Source organism: Herpailurus yagouaroundi, unplaced genomic scaffold (assembly GCF_014898765.1).
Source record: "Herpailurus yagouaroundi ecotype Mexico unplaced genomic scaffold, PumYag 162, whole genome shotgun sequence".
Taxonomy (NCBI): domain Eukaryota; kingdom Metazoa; phylum Chordata; class Mammalia; order Carnivora; family Felidae; genus Herpailurus; species Herpailurus yagouaroundi.
Genome location: NW_024412403.1, coordinates 62992043 through 63004884, shown reverse-complemented (window position 1 = coordinate 63004884; position 12842 = coordinate 62992043). Strand labels below are relative to the sequence as shown.

The 12842-nt window shown below is 40.3% G+C and overlaps 1 protein-coding gene across 3 annotated transcripts in view; it reads left to right on the top strand.

Annotated features, from left to right (window-relative positions):
- LSAMP (limbic system associated membrane protein) overlaps positions 1–11636 on the top strand; it is a 648009-nt gene extending 636373 nt beyond the window's left edge. For 2 of the 3 annotated variants that reach the window (XM_040484565.1, XM_040484563.1), the window contains one exon: positions 11113–11636. In XM_040484565.1, coding sequence (XP_040340499.1) covers positions 11113–11210 — 98 coding nt within the window. In that variant the 3' untranslated portion in view covers positions 11211–11636. Of the gene's footprint in view, positions 1–4987; positions 5021–11112 lie in introns of all 3 variants that reach the window. The other variant, XM_040484562.1, reaches the window with a different exon arrangement.
- The last annotated feature ends 1206 nt before the right edge of the window (positions 11637–12842 follow it).

Genomic DNA, 12842 nt, shown 5'->3' with positions numbered 1-12842 from the left:
ATTAGAGAGACTGAATCGGCTCTTTCCAGTGTTGCAGGCTTGTCTAACATGGCTAGGTGTAAAGTTAGGGGCATCTGGATGGCTCAGTTGGTTAAGTGTCAGACTCTTGGTTTCAGCTCATGAACTCAGGGTTCCTGAGTTCAAGCCCCACGTGAGTTCAAGTCCTATGTTGGCCTCTGCACTGTCAGCACACAGACTGCTTGGGATTCTCTCTCTCCCTCTGTCTCTGCCCTTCCCCTGCTCAATCTCTCTTTCTTTCTCTCAAAATAAATAAATAAACTTTTTAAAAATCTGAAAATTACAAGTCAAAGACGGATGAGCATAAATAAATGTGTCATAACACTTGCCTTCTCTAGTATTAAATTCTTTCCCCCCATGGTCTCCTTGTACTCCATCAGCCGGAGCTAAAGTCTAAGCATGTAGCAATAATGCTTCCAGAGAATTCTAGAACTTTCTCTGTACTAAACTCCCCCAAAGTTTTGTCCATTGTATTGCTGCAGTAGATTTATCTTTTTATTTTATTCTTTGTACCTGCGTTGTCACGCTTACTTGTTAAGTGTATTTGCTAAAGCAGGGTCGATGTGTGGTAAGATGTTTTCCTGAAAGGTATAAAAATCATAGGTTTCAAGTGTATTCTAATGAGTGTGTCCAGGGAATCCCTACAGAAATAATATGCCCAAGGCAGTTTTACTTAAGAATTTGGAATCACCTTAGCACTACAAAAAGAAGAATCATTTTCAGTTGTTAAGGACAACAAAAAAAAATATTTTTTTTTTCTCTTCCGTAAGAATAAGAAATACTCCTTTTTGAAATGTAACCTTTCATGCTGGCTCTGAGTGATAAATTTTTTATTTTTTCCCACTACTGCCACCTGGTGGACAAAGGCAATTCCTTTAGGCAGAACATAGGAATATGTCTTTATATTACCACAAGATGGCAGCACACAACCAGGATTTCAAAGTGCCAGGCTCAAAACGTGCAGGGTTTTGCTCCTCAAAAAGGAAGGTTCTATTCCAACAGAAGAGGATAAATAGGAAATAATAGTACAGAATAAGCACTCTGTTCTCTTTTCCTAAAGATAAATGGAATTCCAAGTCTTAAGATCATTAGCATTTCACAAACCAGTTTATCTATTGCAATAGGGAGTGCTTCCTAAAATTTAATTGGTAAGCTGGTTTGCTTTTTAAAGGTGTTTCAAGCAAATGCATATTTTTTATCTGATTTTTTGTGAGCTTTTCTTCATAGAGTATAATATTGGAGCAACGTTTTCAAATCCTTCTTTTAATAACTCTTTTCAATTAGTAGGGGAGTTTCTGATCCCTAAGAGAAATATTTAGGACATGTAGACTCTTATCCAGGCCTGAGTCACTGACTGGTTAACCAGGCATATTGCCGGAGTTCTCCAGACCAACACGCTGCCTAGTCATTCTGCTTCCCTATCACTGCAGTGTGCTAACACCTGTTAATGTTTTGTTCATCCGTATTGGTGCAGTAGACTTTTGTTGTTGTTCTTTGGATCTGCACTGGCATGGCCTACCTGTTAAGATATATTTTTCTCTTTTCTTTTTTTTTTTTTTTTTTTTAATTTTTTTTTTTTTTCAACGTTTATTTATTTTTGGGACAGAGAGAGACAGAGCATGAACGGGGGAGGGGCAGAGAGAGAGGGAGACACAGAATCGGAAACAGGCTCCAGGCTCTGAGCCATCAGCCCAGAGCCCGACGCGGGGCTCGAACTCACGGACCGCGAGATCGTGACCTGGCTGAAGTCGGACGCTTAACCGACTGCGCCACCCAGGCGCCCCTATTTTTCTCTTTTCCACCAAACTTTCACTGAAAGTCCTCCCTAGAAAAGATTTTACCACAAATCTGATAACAATAACTCTTACTATGTATCTGGCAGCGTTCCAAGTACAGTATGATAATTAATTTATCTAACCCATAGCACAACTTTATAAGGAGCATGTTAATTAAATTTATTTTACAGATAATGAAACTGAGGCACAGAGAGGTTTAGTGATATTTTCTAGCTTGAGCCGGACTGTTGGTCTTCCTGCCCACCCAGGCTCCTGAACAGTTGCTTGGAATTATCCCAGAAGGCCTGTGGATCAGGGATAGAGCAGGGGGAACCAAGTGTTCTTTATATAAAGATGGCTCCATTAGGGAGCTAGGCCTCTTTGGGCAAGAAGCAATCACTCTATGACCTTGCAGCATACTTACAAATTCTAAAGAATGAGAAACTAGAAGGCTTGACCAAAGAAAGAAGGGAAGTTCACTCTGCACAAGAGCAGAGCCAAACTGTCCCCAGTCGGGAGTGAGTCATGTAAATATCCTATGATAAACCTAGAGTTATATAGGCTATATAGGTACATAGCCTTGCCTTCACAAAAGTACCAGAGGGAAATTGTAGAATAAGGGACAGGGTTAAGGCTGGAGAAGTGGGAGCCCTGGATTTCAGTCTCAGCTCTGTTCTGTGTGAGCCTGGGTAACCAATTAGCCTCTCTGGGCCTCAGTTTTCTCACATTATATTAAGTACATTCTCTACAGTGCCTCTTCAACCATTTTTAAGCCAAAGCATTTATTTCAAAGAATGTTAGAAAAATTAGTGGCAGTATGTTTAATACACAATTGAAACATCAGTGGTCAGATGATCAGTGTGGTCAACAGGTAGAGACTACTGTCTTAATATCTTGATGAAATCTAGCTTCACTTCTGGAGTAAAAATGACAACAGTTCCTGGATTCTGCTAGGAGAGGGGCAGAATTCTCTCTACATCCTTCTGTATGGGCTTCCATACAGAAGACTTCAATTACTTGTGCAAGTAATAGACTAACTCTTCAAAGACAGAAAGACAGGTGCCAATAGCTTTGAGCATCTTCAGAAGTACATCTGGAGGTCCACCAGCGATCATAATTCAAAACAACATTCACACTAGGATCCCTCCACCCACATCTGACGAGTTTAGGAAAGCTGTTCTTACACGTAGACACAGCTTGCTGTTAAGAACAGCCTGGCTTATACTAGTTTCACTAATGCTGAATTGTAGCCAAACATTTTCAAGATCTCAGACTCTAGGAAAATTGTGCCCTTCTTATAGCCATCATAAGAAAACCAGAAAACAGTATGCTGTTTGAGGACTTCTCCTTGTGACCTCCTTTGGATAAACAAATGGAAAATCTGTGAAGGAAATAGACTGCACTGAACCCCAAGGAACTGTGAAGACCTAATTCTAAAGTTCTGACCCCTTTGTGTTAAATTGGGTAATAATTTAGCTACTCAGACTCTCTGTTGTTTTAACAGAGACTCTGTTAGGAGGATGCCTGGCATATATTTATTTTTCTCATATTTCAGTAATTCTAAATCTGTTTTGGCCCACTGTGCATGCAGAGTGCCTTCATGCATTGGCTAAACTACAACAAGGGACAGTAGCAGAGACAGCCCCTGCTCCATGGAACTCACAGTCCAGTAATGAAGACAAGCATTACTCAAAACCTCAGACAAATGTATTTAAAATTAAAACTGAGATGAGTGTTATGAAGGAGAGCAGAGCTTATAAAAAAAGGGACTGAATTTTACTAAGGGGACTAAGGAAGCCTTCCCTGTGGAAGTTATAAATGAATTCTAAAGGAGAAGTGGGATTTCTAGCAGTGATAACATTGGGCCATCAGCCCTACAACAGAAAAAAACATTATACCCTGGAGAATGAAGGAAGGCATGTGGGCTAGGATGCAGAGATGACAGACATTGATGAGGCTGGAGAGATGAAGGGGTAGAGTCCTAGGTGCCATGCTAAGGATTTGGGTCCTTATCCTGGAAGACACAAGAAAGCATGAAAAAGTTTTAAGCAGGAAAATGAGGTAAATGGATGTCCAGTTCAAAAGGCTCTCTTTAGCTTCAGAGTTCAGTCAGTTTATTTCCTTCATGAAAGCATGTCATTGAGGGGTGCAGGGCTACATCCTGATCTTCAGAGAAGACAATCCATATCCCACAGCCATGGTTTGGACTCCTGTATCTAATTAACCATTCAGTTGGTCCTGTGAGTCAACGTGGTATCCTATGGAAATTTTCCATATTTACTTCTAAAGATCAAATAGTATTCTAGTTTAGTTGATAAAGATAGTCAAAAGGGAATTCAAGTATTTGACTTGTATGAGCTCTTCCAACCCTGATATTTACACATTCAACAAGTATTTATTGCACACATACTGAATGTCAGACTCTAATGCAGGCACAGGGATACAATAATTGACAAGACATACACTGCTTCTGCCTTCATGGAACATATATTCTAGCGGAGGAGATAAACTCTAACCAAGCAAATAAGGAAATGTATGCAATGATACCAAGTAGGGATAAGTGTTAATAACATTAATAAATCAGGGTAAAAGAATGGAAAGTGACAGAGGGTACCATTTTGATAAGGTGATGGGAGAAGTCCTTCCCGAGTTGGGTCATTTCAGCAGAAATCTGAATGAAGTGACTGCCTGGGCCATTCAGAGATCTGGGGGAGAAACATTCCAAGCAGAAGAAACAGCATGTGCACAAGTTCTAAAGTTGGAATGGATTTAGTTAGAAGAAAAATATGAAGGTCGATTGGCCTGAGAGGAACCAACCAGGGACAAAATGCCAGGATGGGATCGGAGGCTAGACACATTCCATCATTCCATTACATTGCAGTCAAGAGTGCTTTTACCTGCCATTCTCAGAGTTCGTGTACTTGTCTATACACATAACATGTAACATCAAATATTTGTAGTTGGAAATTGTTTTTGCCACCTCCGACTGCACGTTTGTTCCAACAAAACAATCTCTTTCCATGAGCCTTTCTTTCAATCTCTACCAGTATGTGTTTCTATTAGAATGTTCTTTCTACCTTTTGTCCCATTCTCCTTTCAGTGGAGAGTACCAGATTACCTTTGTGCTTATTTTCAGTTGATAAAAAAAATTTTTTTTTATCTGTTTTTTGTTTTGTTAAATGTTTCTTTTTTAGAAATTGGCACCACCGTGCACTTCAAGCAAAAAGGTATGGCTCTTATTTCTATATGTTAAAGAATATCTTCTATATGTTAAAATTAAGATTTCATAGCCATATATTGGGGTCTTATACACTTGAGTTCATTTCATCTCAATAGTTTGTGATAATAATTTTCATAACGTATTTGCCACTATGTTTCCCAAATTGCAAACTTTCTCGTTCACAAAAAGCCCATAACCCCTATATTGCTCTTGATAGCTATTTATTTTTAAATCTCTGGAACTGAACAAGTTATTCCCTCTCCCACTTCCCATGTGTGGCCGTGGTTAATTCTTGCAGATCTGCACTTTTGGCAATGTTCACTGTCCAATGACTGGGCTCTCAGAAAAAATATAGAGCCTACTTTACTGTCTCTTGTTGCCTATTAAAATGGATACATTGCTAAAGCAAATAGAGTAGTGTTTCCTAATATGAAGCTCTTGAACACTTAATATTCTCTCCTGACTCAGTGTTCTCCCAGGTCTTCAGATAACCTCCCCTTTCTTCAGTACACCCAGTCTGCTGCGGTCTCCCAGGAACTACTCCACATGCCTCCATCAGCCAGCCTCGTGGCACAAAAATCACCCAGGTCTCCCTACAAAGACAATGCAATCAAGTTAAAGCTTCATGAAATGCAAACAATTACCAATTCTGAGGCACCCTCCTTAGAAATCCAACAGAAATCCTTACAGAGTCTATCCCCAGACCAGAGTCACAGAGAAAGCTGCATGGCCAGACATTACCCTTCTTAAGTTCTCATGACCACTCACTTGGATTGGTAATTGTCTCACCTGAAAATGTTTTCTTCTCTGAGTCTCAAAGGCTATGAGATAGCCAAGGTCCTTCTCAATAGTGAAAACCTATTATTGTGGGACTTAGACCCTACTAGTGACCAACAGCCACAGAAATTTTGGGCCCTTTGGGGAACCTGAGTGGCTCAGTCAGCTGAGTGTCTGACTTTGGCTCAGGTCATGATCTCATGGTTTGTGAGTTCGAGCCCTGAATTGGGCTCTGTGCTGACAGCTCAGATCCAGAGCCTGCTTTGGATTCTGTGTCTCCCTCTCTCTCTGCCCCTCCCCTGCTCACACTCTGTCTCTCTGTCTCTCTGTCTCTCTCTCTCTCTGTCTCTGTCTCTGTCTCTCTCTCTCAAAAATAAATAAACATTAAAAATTATGGAGCCTTTGTTGCTTACTCCCAGGAAAGGTTCAGCACCTTGTGTATGGCCAGCTCTAACAAATCTTCACAGAAGGCAGCAGGGAAGAGGACATCAGAAGTACATACATTGTACCAAGATCATTTGGTGCAAGAAAGTGTAAATTCCTGTCCCCTTCAGACCTTATTCTTTCCCCAATGCCATGATTATCAATTACATTTGAATTTTAAGTGGTTAGTGTTAATGGAATGAACATATGATTCTTCAGGGGGCTGGTATGGATGGAGAAATTGGGCATAGGGTTTTATTTCAAAGACCATTGAGATAAATTCCTAGTGTCACCCAAAGGGATTCTAAGCATTAGCCTAAAATTTCAAAATTTTGCATGCCAAAATATTTGATGGCTGTTGTGATGGAAAAGATGTGATGGACGTTACTGTGAAAATACTTCAGGCTTATCCAAGACTCACTTGTAGGTGAAGCCCAAATTTAATTCTAAGGTACGCTGTTCAAATTAAACATCAATATATCCCCTCTTCAAGTCTCCAGCCTGGAGATTATAAACTTTAATCCCCCAGTTCATTCACCCAGAGGAAGCTGTACTGGCTGAACGTGGAGAGCAGGTGGCGCCAGAGTCAATCTTATCAGGCTTTCCTTTAAACATGGCTTCCCAGGACGGGGAAGTGCCTTAGCCTGCATATCCGGATAATATCTAAGAGAGATGTAGATAATTTTTCTCCTTTGCTTAACAGTTGTCTTGTATTTTGTCTGAGTTTTTGTTTTATTCTCAGTCACTCGGTCAGCCCTTAATAATTCTAAGTAGAATTCAAACTTAAACTCACCTAGTCTTCTTTCTTTTCTTTTGTGGCTGAAAACAGGAATAAAATCGTTATAGACCTTGATGCCTTAGTGGCTGAAAGGAATGCCCAAGGATCACTGAGGCTGTGATTAATGATTAATTTTTAAAGAATGATTATTTTGAATAAATCTAGTCCTACATTCAGGAAAATGAGCCCTAAGTACTCAGGAGAAGCAACAGAAATGCACTGGCTAGATTTGAATCATAAAGCATCTCCAAGTGTATGCCCTCTAAAGCAGGTGTTGGAAAATCACCTTGTACTTTCTTCGAGATTGTACTGAAAGACAAATCAATTGGCAGAGTATCCTGCATCAGATCTGTATCATAGAGACTTGCCAAAAATCCACATATCCTGCAATTTCAGGATGTTTTATCAACCTTGTCCTTAATCACAAATTCCCTTTTAAAAACATTGTTGTGACAAAGTGCAGTCCAGCATTCACGCTGATACAGAGTCTCACTTATCATCCTGTCCTGGGGTCAAGAACCTTGACCTGGTGTGTTGACTCAAGATTCTCAATCTTGCTATAGCTGAATTTTGCCCCATCAGGTCAAACTTTAAAAGCCTTGACCCAATTCACAAACCAATACCTTTGGTTCAGAGGTATTTCATGCCTTTCTGTAATCCAACCTTCTATAGTTAATAGCAATAATGATGATGCTACCATTTATTGCATGGTTACGAGATACCACACATATAAGTGTATGCACACATACATAAACACATATAGAATGTGCCTAACTGCCAAGACATGATTTTTGTCTGTTGTATGAAAAACATGTAGCAATTTTTGAATTGTGGTTCTATTTGCTCATCTATTCTTAAGGCTAATTTATGTTTACAGACTCTTGCTTTCATTATATCTGTCAGTATATAAAAGCACTTGCTGAGCCTGGCCATCTGGTGTGGGAAATAAGATTTATCATTTGCATTTTCACAAATAAGCAGAAATTTCATAACTATGAACTAAAATGTAATTAATGATTTTGCTGATTATTCTTCCCTGAAATAGCCATTAACTGAAGTAGTCTCCTATGCAGTCATATATATCTGTAATTGCATACACACTTGTGATGGTTCTCCAACTCTCATTCATTTACCCGTGCATTTTTTTTCAAGCTATTTATTTACTCTCAAAACCAATTATGAAAAGAGCATGTCATATAAGCACATCAAACAGTTATATGAGAGCACTTAATAAATAATAATTGATAGAGATGAAGATATCTTTAATAGATCCACAAAATGCATTTCAAATATATAATAATAATTCTACTAAGGATAAAATTAAAGATTATTAACACAGTCATACTGGGATTCCTATATATATCATAGACTAGCATGTGAAAGTAACAGCCAATTCTCAATTACATGTATTAAGAGACCAATAATACACGTGTACATTATATCATATGTATATATATGAGTACGCACATAACATATATACTTCTCTTTGTATCCGCATACATATGTGTGTACATACATTAGCAAGTATGTTATATGTGACCATGTTTATTTAGGTCCATATATGTATATATCATGTTTTTCAATGATGGAATTTTTGCTTTCTCAAATATTTACTGCCCTTCAAATAAAGTGTTAAGACTAGGGTTTTTAGACTTCCCCAGTTACTACTCAACTCCAAGATGTCTGAGAGACAATCTAGCCTGTCGCAGCACTAAAAATGAGATTAAGGAAATAAGCAAAATTAAACTCTTTGTAAAATCCTTCTGTTTCACCCTATCCCTAAGGCAAAACAAAAATCATTTTTGTTTAGTCCTGTATGGCCTCAATTTGTGTATAGTCTTTCTCTGTTTTGGAAGCTGTACTGACAACACTAATCCAAACAAATGTGCCATAGAGTTCATGCCATTTAAAGCATACAGAGGAATTAAAATGATGGGGAAATCCATTGCCATCTGGCCAGAAGGCCTGGAGAGTGCCCACTGAGAGAGCTTAAAGGTCACAAAGGCCAAAAATGGTGGTGGTGAAGGGCATGGAGGGTGGGTTAAGGAAAGGCATTGAGCTGAGACTCCAAATGTTTGTATTCCAGTGCCCGGGCAACAATTACCATCAGGTACTTTATGCACACACATAATCTTCTTGAGCCTAAATTCCTCATGAAAAACATGAAGGTAGCAAAAGTGTCTTTTATTAATATGATCCTACAGCCATTCAGAAAACTGCAGAATTGACTGATTGAATATGTAAATTGTTTACTCTGCATTGCCATAGCTTTCCAGATAATAAAGCTTATTTTATACTATGTTTTATACTTTATATTTTATACTTATTTTATACTTACTTTACAACTATGCTGTTCACAGTTTGCATACCTTCATATTTTTATATTAAGTAACGTTTTTAATATTCTCAAGAAAACAGTCTAGTCAAAAATATTCTATTGAAAATCACTTGTCCCAAGGTAATGGTTGCCTCCGTGTTGTTTTGTTTGTTCCGGCTCTTGTTTTAAGCGAACCCAAAATTGATTGGACAGGAGACTCACTGGCACTCCTCCCCCGTGTAACCACTCTGTAGTGGTGATGGGCAAAGACAGGAGCCAGCTGCCCGGGTAAAAGCCTCAGCTCCTCTGCTCACCAGCTGTGTGAATTTGTGCCGTAGATTTAACCTCTCTGTGCCTCTTATTGTGTCACTGTGGAAAAGGGTCCATTATAATACCTGCCTCGTAGCATGGTTATATGCTTAGATTGGTAGAGCATTTCTGACAGTACCTGGTAACAAGTGCTGTGTAATTGTTGGTTTTGTTCGGTTGATGGTGTTGCTATTATTTATATAGAACACAGATTAGAACATTCTTGAATTCAACATTGTCCCTGTTATCTTACATCTGATCTGATATAGTTGTAGACAATTTTGGAAACATGTGCACACCACTATTGCACTTGAAAACCATCATAGGTTTAAACACGCATGGGCACACAGCACACTCACATGCACCTTCATTCACACACACTGATCTGCATATGTGACCTCAGAACTGCAAAGTGACCCATAATTAGTCACGTTGATTTCTCTTTTGAACATCATTGTCTAAGCATACAACCTTAAATCTAAAAATCTCTGTGTGAAAAATACCGAGATTTTCTTCTTGTAATGGATCTATACAAACAGAACTATACAAAAGGAGAAAACGGAGCAAACAAAGCATAGGGGACAAGCTCATGGGACCCACATTTTCTGCCCCAATTCTCTTCTCTCTGTCTACACAAATCCCTTCTCCACTTTCCTCTCCATTCCCGTCTCCCTCTTAGATCCAGACCCACGTCCCCAAAATCGTATCCATGTTGGGAAAATTCGGGTGACAGTGGGAAATAACATAGACTGCCATTCCAGGGTGAATTCTGGGCACGTTCAAATCTCAGTTCTGCTTCTGGTTTGGACTTGCCTCTCTACCTCTCTAGGTTTGCTGCTGGTGGTGGTGGTGGTTTTTGTGGTTGCTTTTGCTTTTGAGTTTTTAAAGTGTCACATGAAGAATTTGGACCAGATGATCTCCTGCAACCTCTTAAGACTCTACAAGGAGTTGACTTATCTTCTAGCATACAGCTAAGGTGCCATCCAGCCATAAATGTTCCTTGGAAACAGTTCCCCTCCCCATTAACAAATAAATAATTACTGCTTCCCCCTGAGAAATGAGAGTTTCGGATTGGCTCTATGTTTTATTGATGGAGATCCTGTGATGAATCAGCTGGAGGAGCCCGTGTCTGGCTGCTGAAGGACCCTCACCAGTGCTTGGAATCTTAATGAGTTCTGGCATCACAGTGCTATGCAGGGCACAGCATGCAAGAAGAGGTTGGGTGAAGAGGAGCCCGCTGCACCAGCAGACACATCAGCGATAGCCTTCTCCAGCAAGAGTAGTTTGTATTCAAATGTATTTCAACCACTGATACCCCTTGAGATACTTAGAACTCAAGGAGAAGGATTTAGGAAAGACTGTGAGCCCTTCCTGGGCTGTACACAAGCACTGACTTTGAGGCGCAGCCATTCTTACCTCTGATACTGTCAGCAGTCAGCTGTGACACAGAGCGGACTGAATGTAACTTCTCTTTTCTTTCTCTTTTGCACTGCAGGGCCTGGGTCGGTGAGAGGAATAAATGGATCCATCAGTCTGGCCGTACCACTGTGGCTGCTGGCAGCATCTCTGCTCTGCCTTCTCAGCAAATGTTAATAGAATAAAAATTTTAAAATAATTTAAAAAACACACAAAAATGCGTTACACAGGATACAGAGAGAGAGAGAGAGAGAGAGAGAGCAAGATGGGGGGAGACTGTTTATTTCACAACTTTGTGTGTTTATAAATGGAGGGGGAAATAAGAAAACGAAGAAGAAAATATATTTAAAACCATTTTAAGTCCATCAATAAAAATTTCAGTAAATCAGGGTGGGAAAAGTTCTACAAGGATATGTGTATATCGTTGCAAATGTATTCTATATAAAGACCACATCATGCTAAGGACACCCGGATGTTGTAAAAATAAGACAAGTGAAGAAGTATCAGATGGATGTTAACCGCCCCCCCCCCACACACACACACACTTTATCCTTCCTTCATTCTTTTTCATCTGTGGGGAAAGAAAAACTAAGGTCTTGCCTTTGGTGTCTATATTTCCATCATCTTTTTATTCTGTTTTTCATTTGAGCTGACTTGTAGCCATTTCAGACTATCAGTGGAATCCATGCTGGAATCCGTGTGGAGCCTTTATCTGGCTTTCCTGCCTCCACTATCTCCCCAACTTTTAAGACCATTTCCTCCCCCTTCAGTGTGTTCTATCTCCTCCACATCCATCCCAGATGCTCCGTTTTATTCCCTCCCCCGAACCCCCTGGCTGCTGCTTCTCTTCACAGCACCCCCCCAGCACTAGTCATGCCGCAAATGCTAGGAAGTGCCATTTTAATTTTCTCCACTGTGCGTGCGTGCTCAAGCCTCTCGCTCTCACGTAGGTATACAAGTATGTGAGCGTGTGTGTCTCTCTCTAAAGCATGCCAAGGGAATGGTCCATGTGTACATAGACTCATTGTGCTGTAGATACTGTCCCGCATTGTAATTGTGAGACGCGGCTGTGACAAGTTGCTGGGGGGCATGGTGGAGAAGGAGGCATGGAGCAGAGCCCCCCAGCACCCCTCCATGGCTGTCACATGACATCAGTGTGTATTCACACCAAGCTGTGCCCCTTTTAAGGGCAGAACCTCATATTCCTCCTAGTCTAATCATCAGAACCCAGTCAAGAGTCACTCAGAATATCACTGTAAATGAAAGTGCCTACTATTGATGGGGTGAGCAAACAGTAGAAAGAATCAGTGACGTCAATGAGGTGACCTAGGAGAGAAGGTTTCTGATTTCACTCTTGTTTCATGAGTCTGAGGAATTCATATATTTCCTGGCTTTTTGCAGGCTTGGACCTGCTTTGCTGCAGGAGTGAGTAGCATGTGTTGAGTAAATCCCAAGAAGCAGAAAGGTCTCCAAGTGTTAACTCCCAATGAAAGGATGATGAGCCACATGGAGATCCTAAGCAGCTCTGTTTTGCCCCCTCCCTGAGCTTCACCTAACACTGCATTTGGCCCATGGATTCCCCTGAGCAGAGATTGTTTCCTATATGGAGAGTGAGCAAGGCATGAAAAGTAGACAGATGCCCACATCCCTACTCATCTTACGGAGATGTGGGCAGAGCTCTGTACAGAGCATTGACCATAACAAGAAAGAATCCATTCCTTGTGCTCCTTTGCAGATTTTTGTCCTGATGTTGCAAGCTAATACTTTACTTGGTGGCTTGCACGATCTCCCTTCTGCCCCACTGGTAAT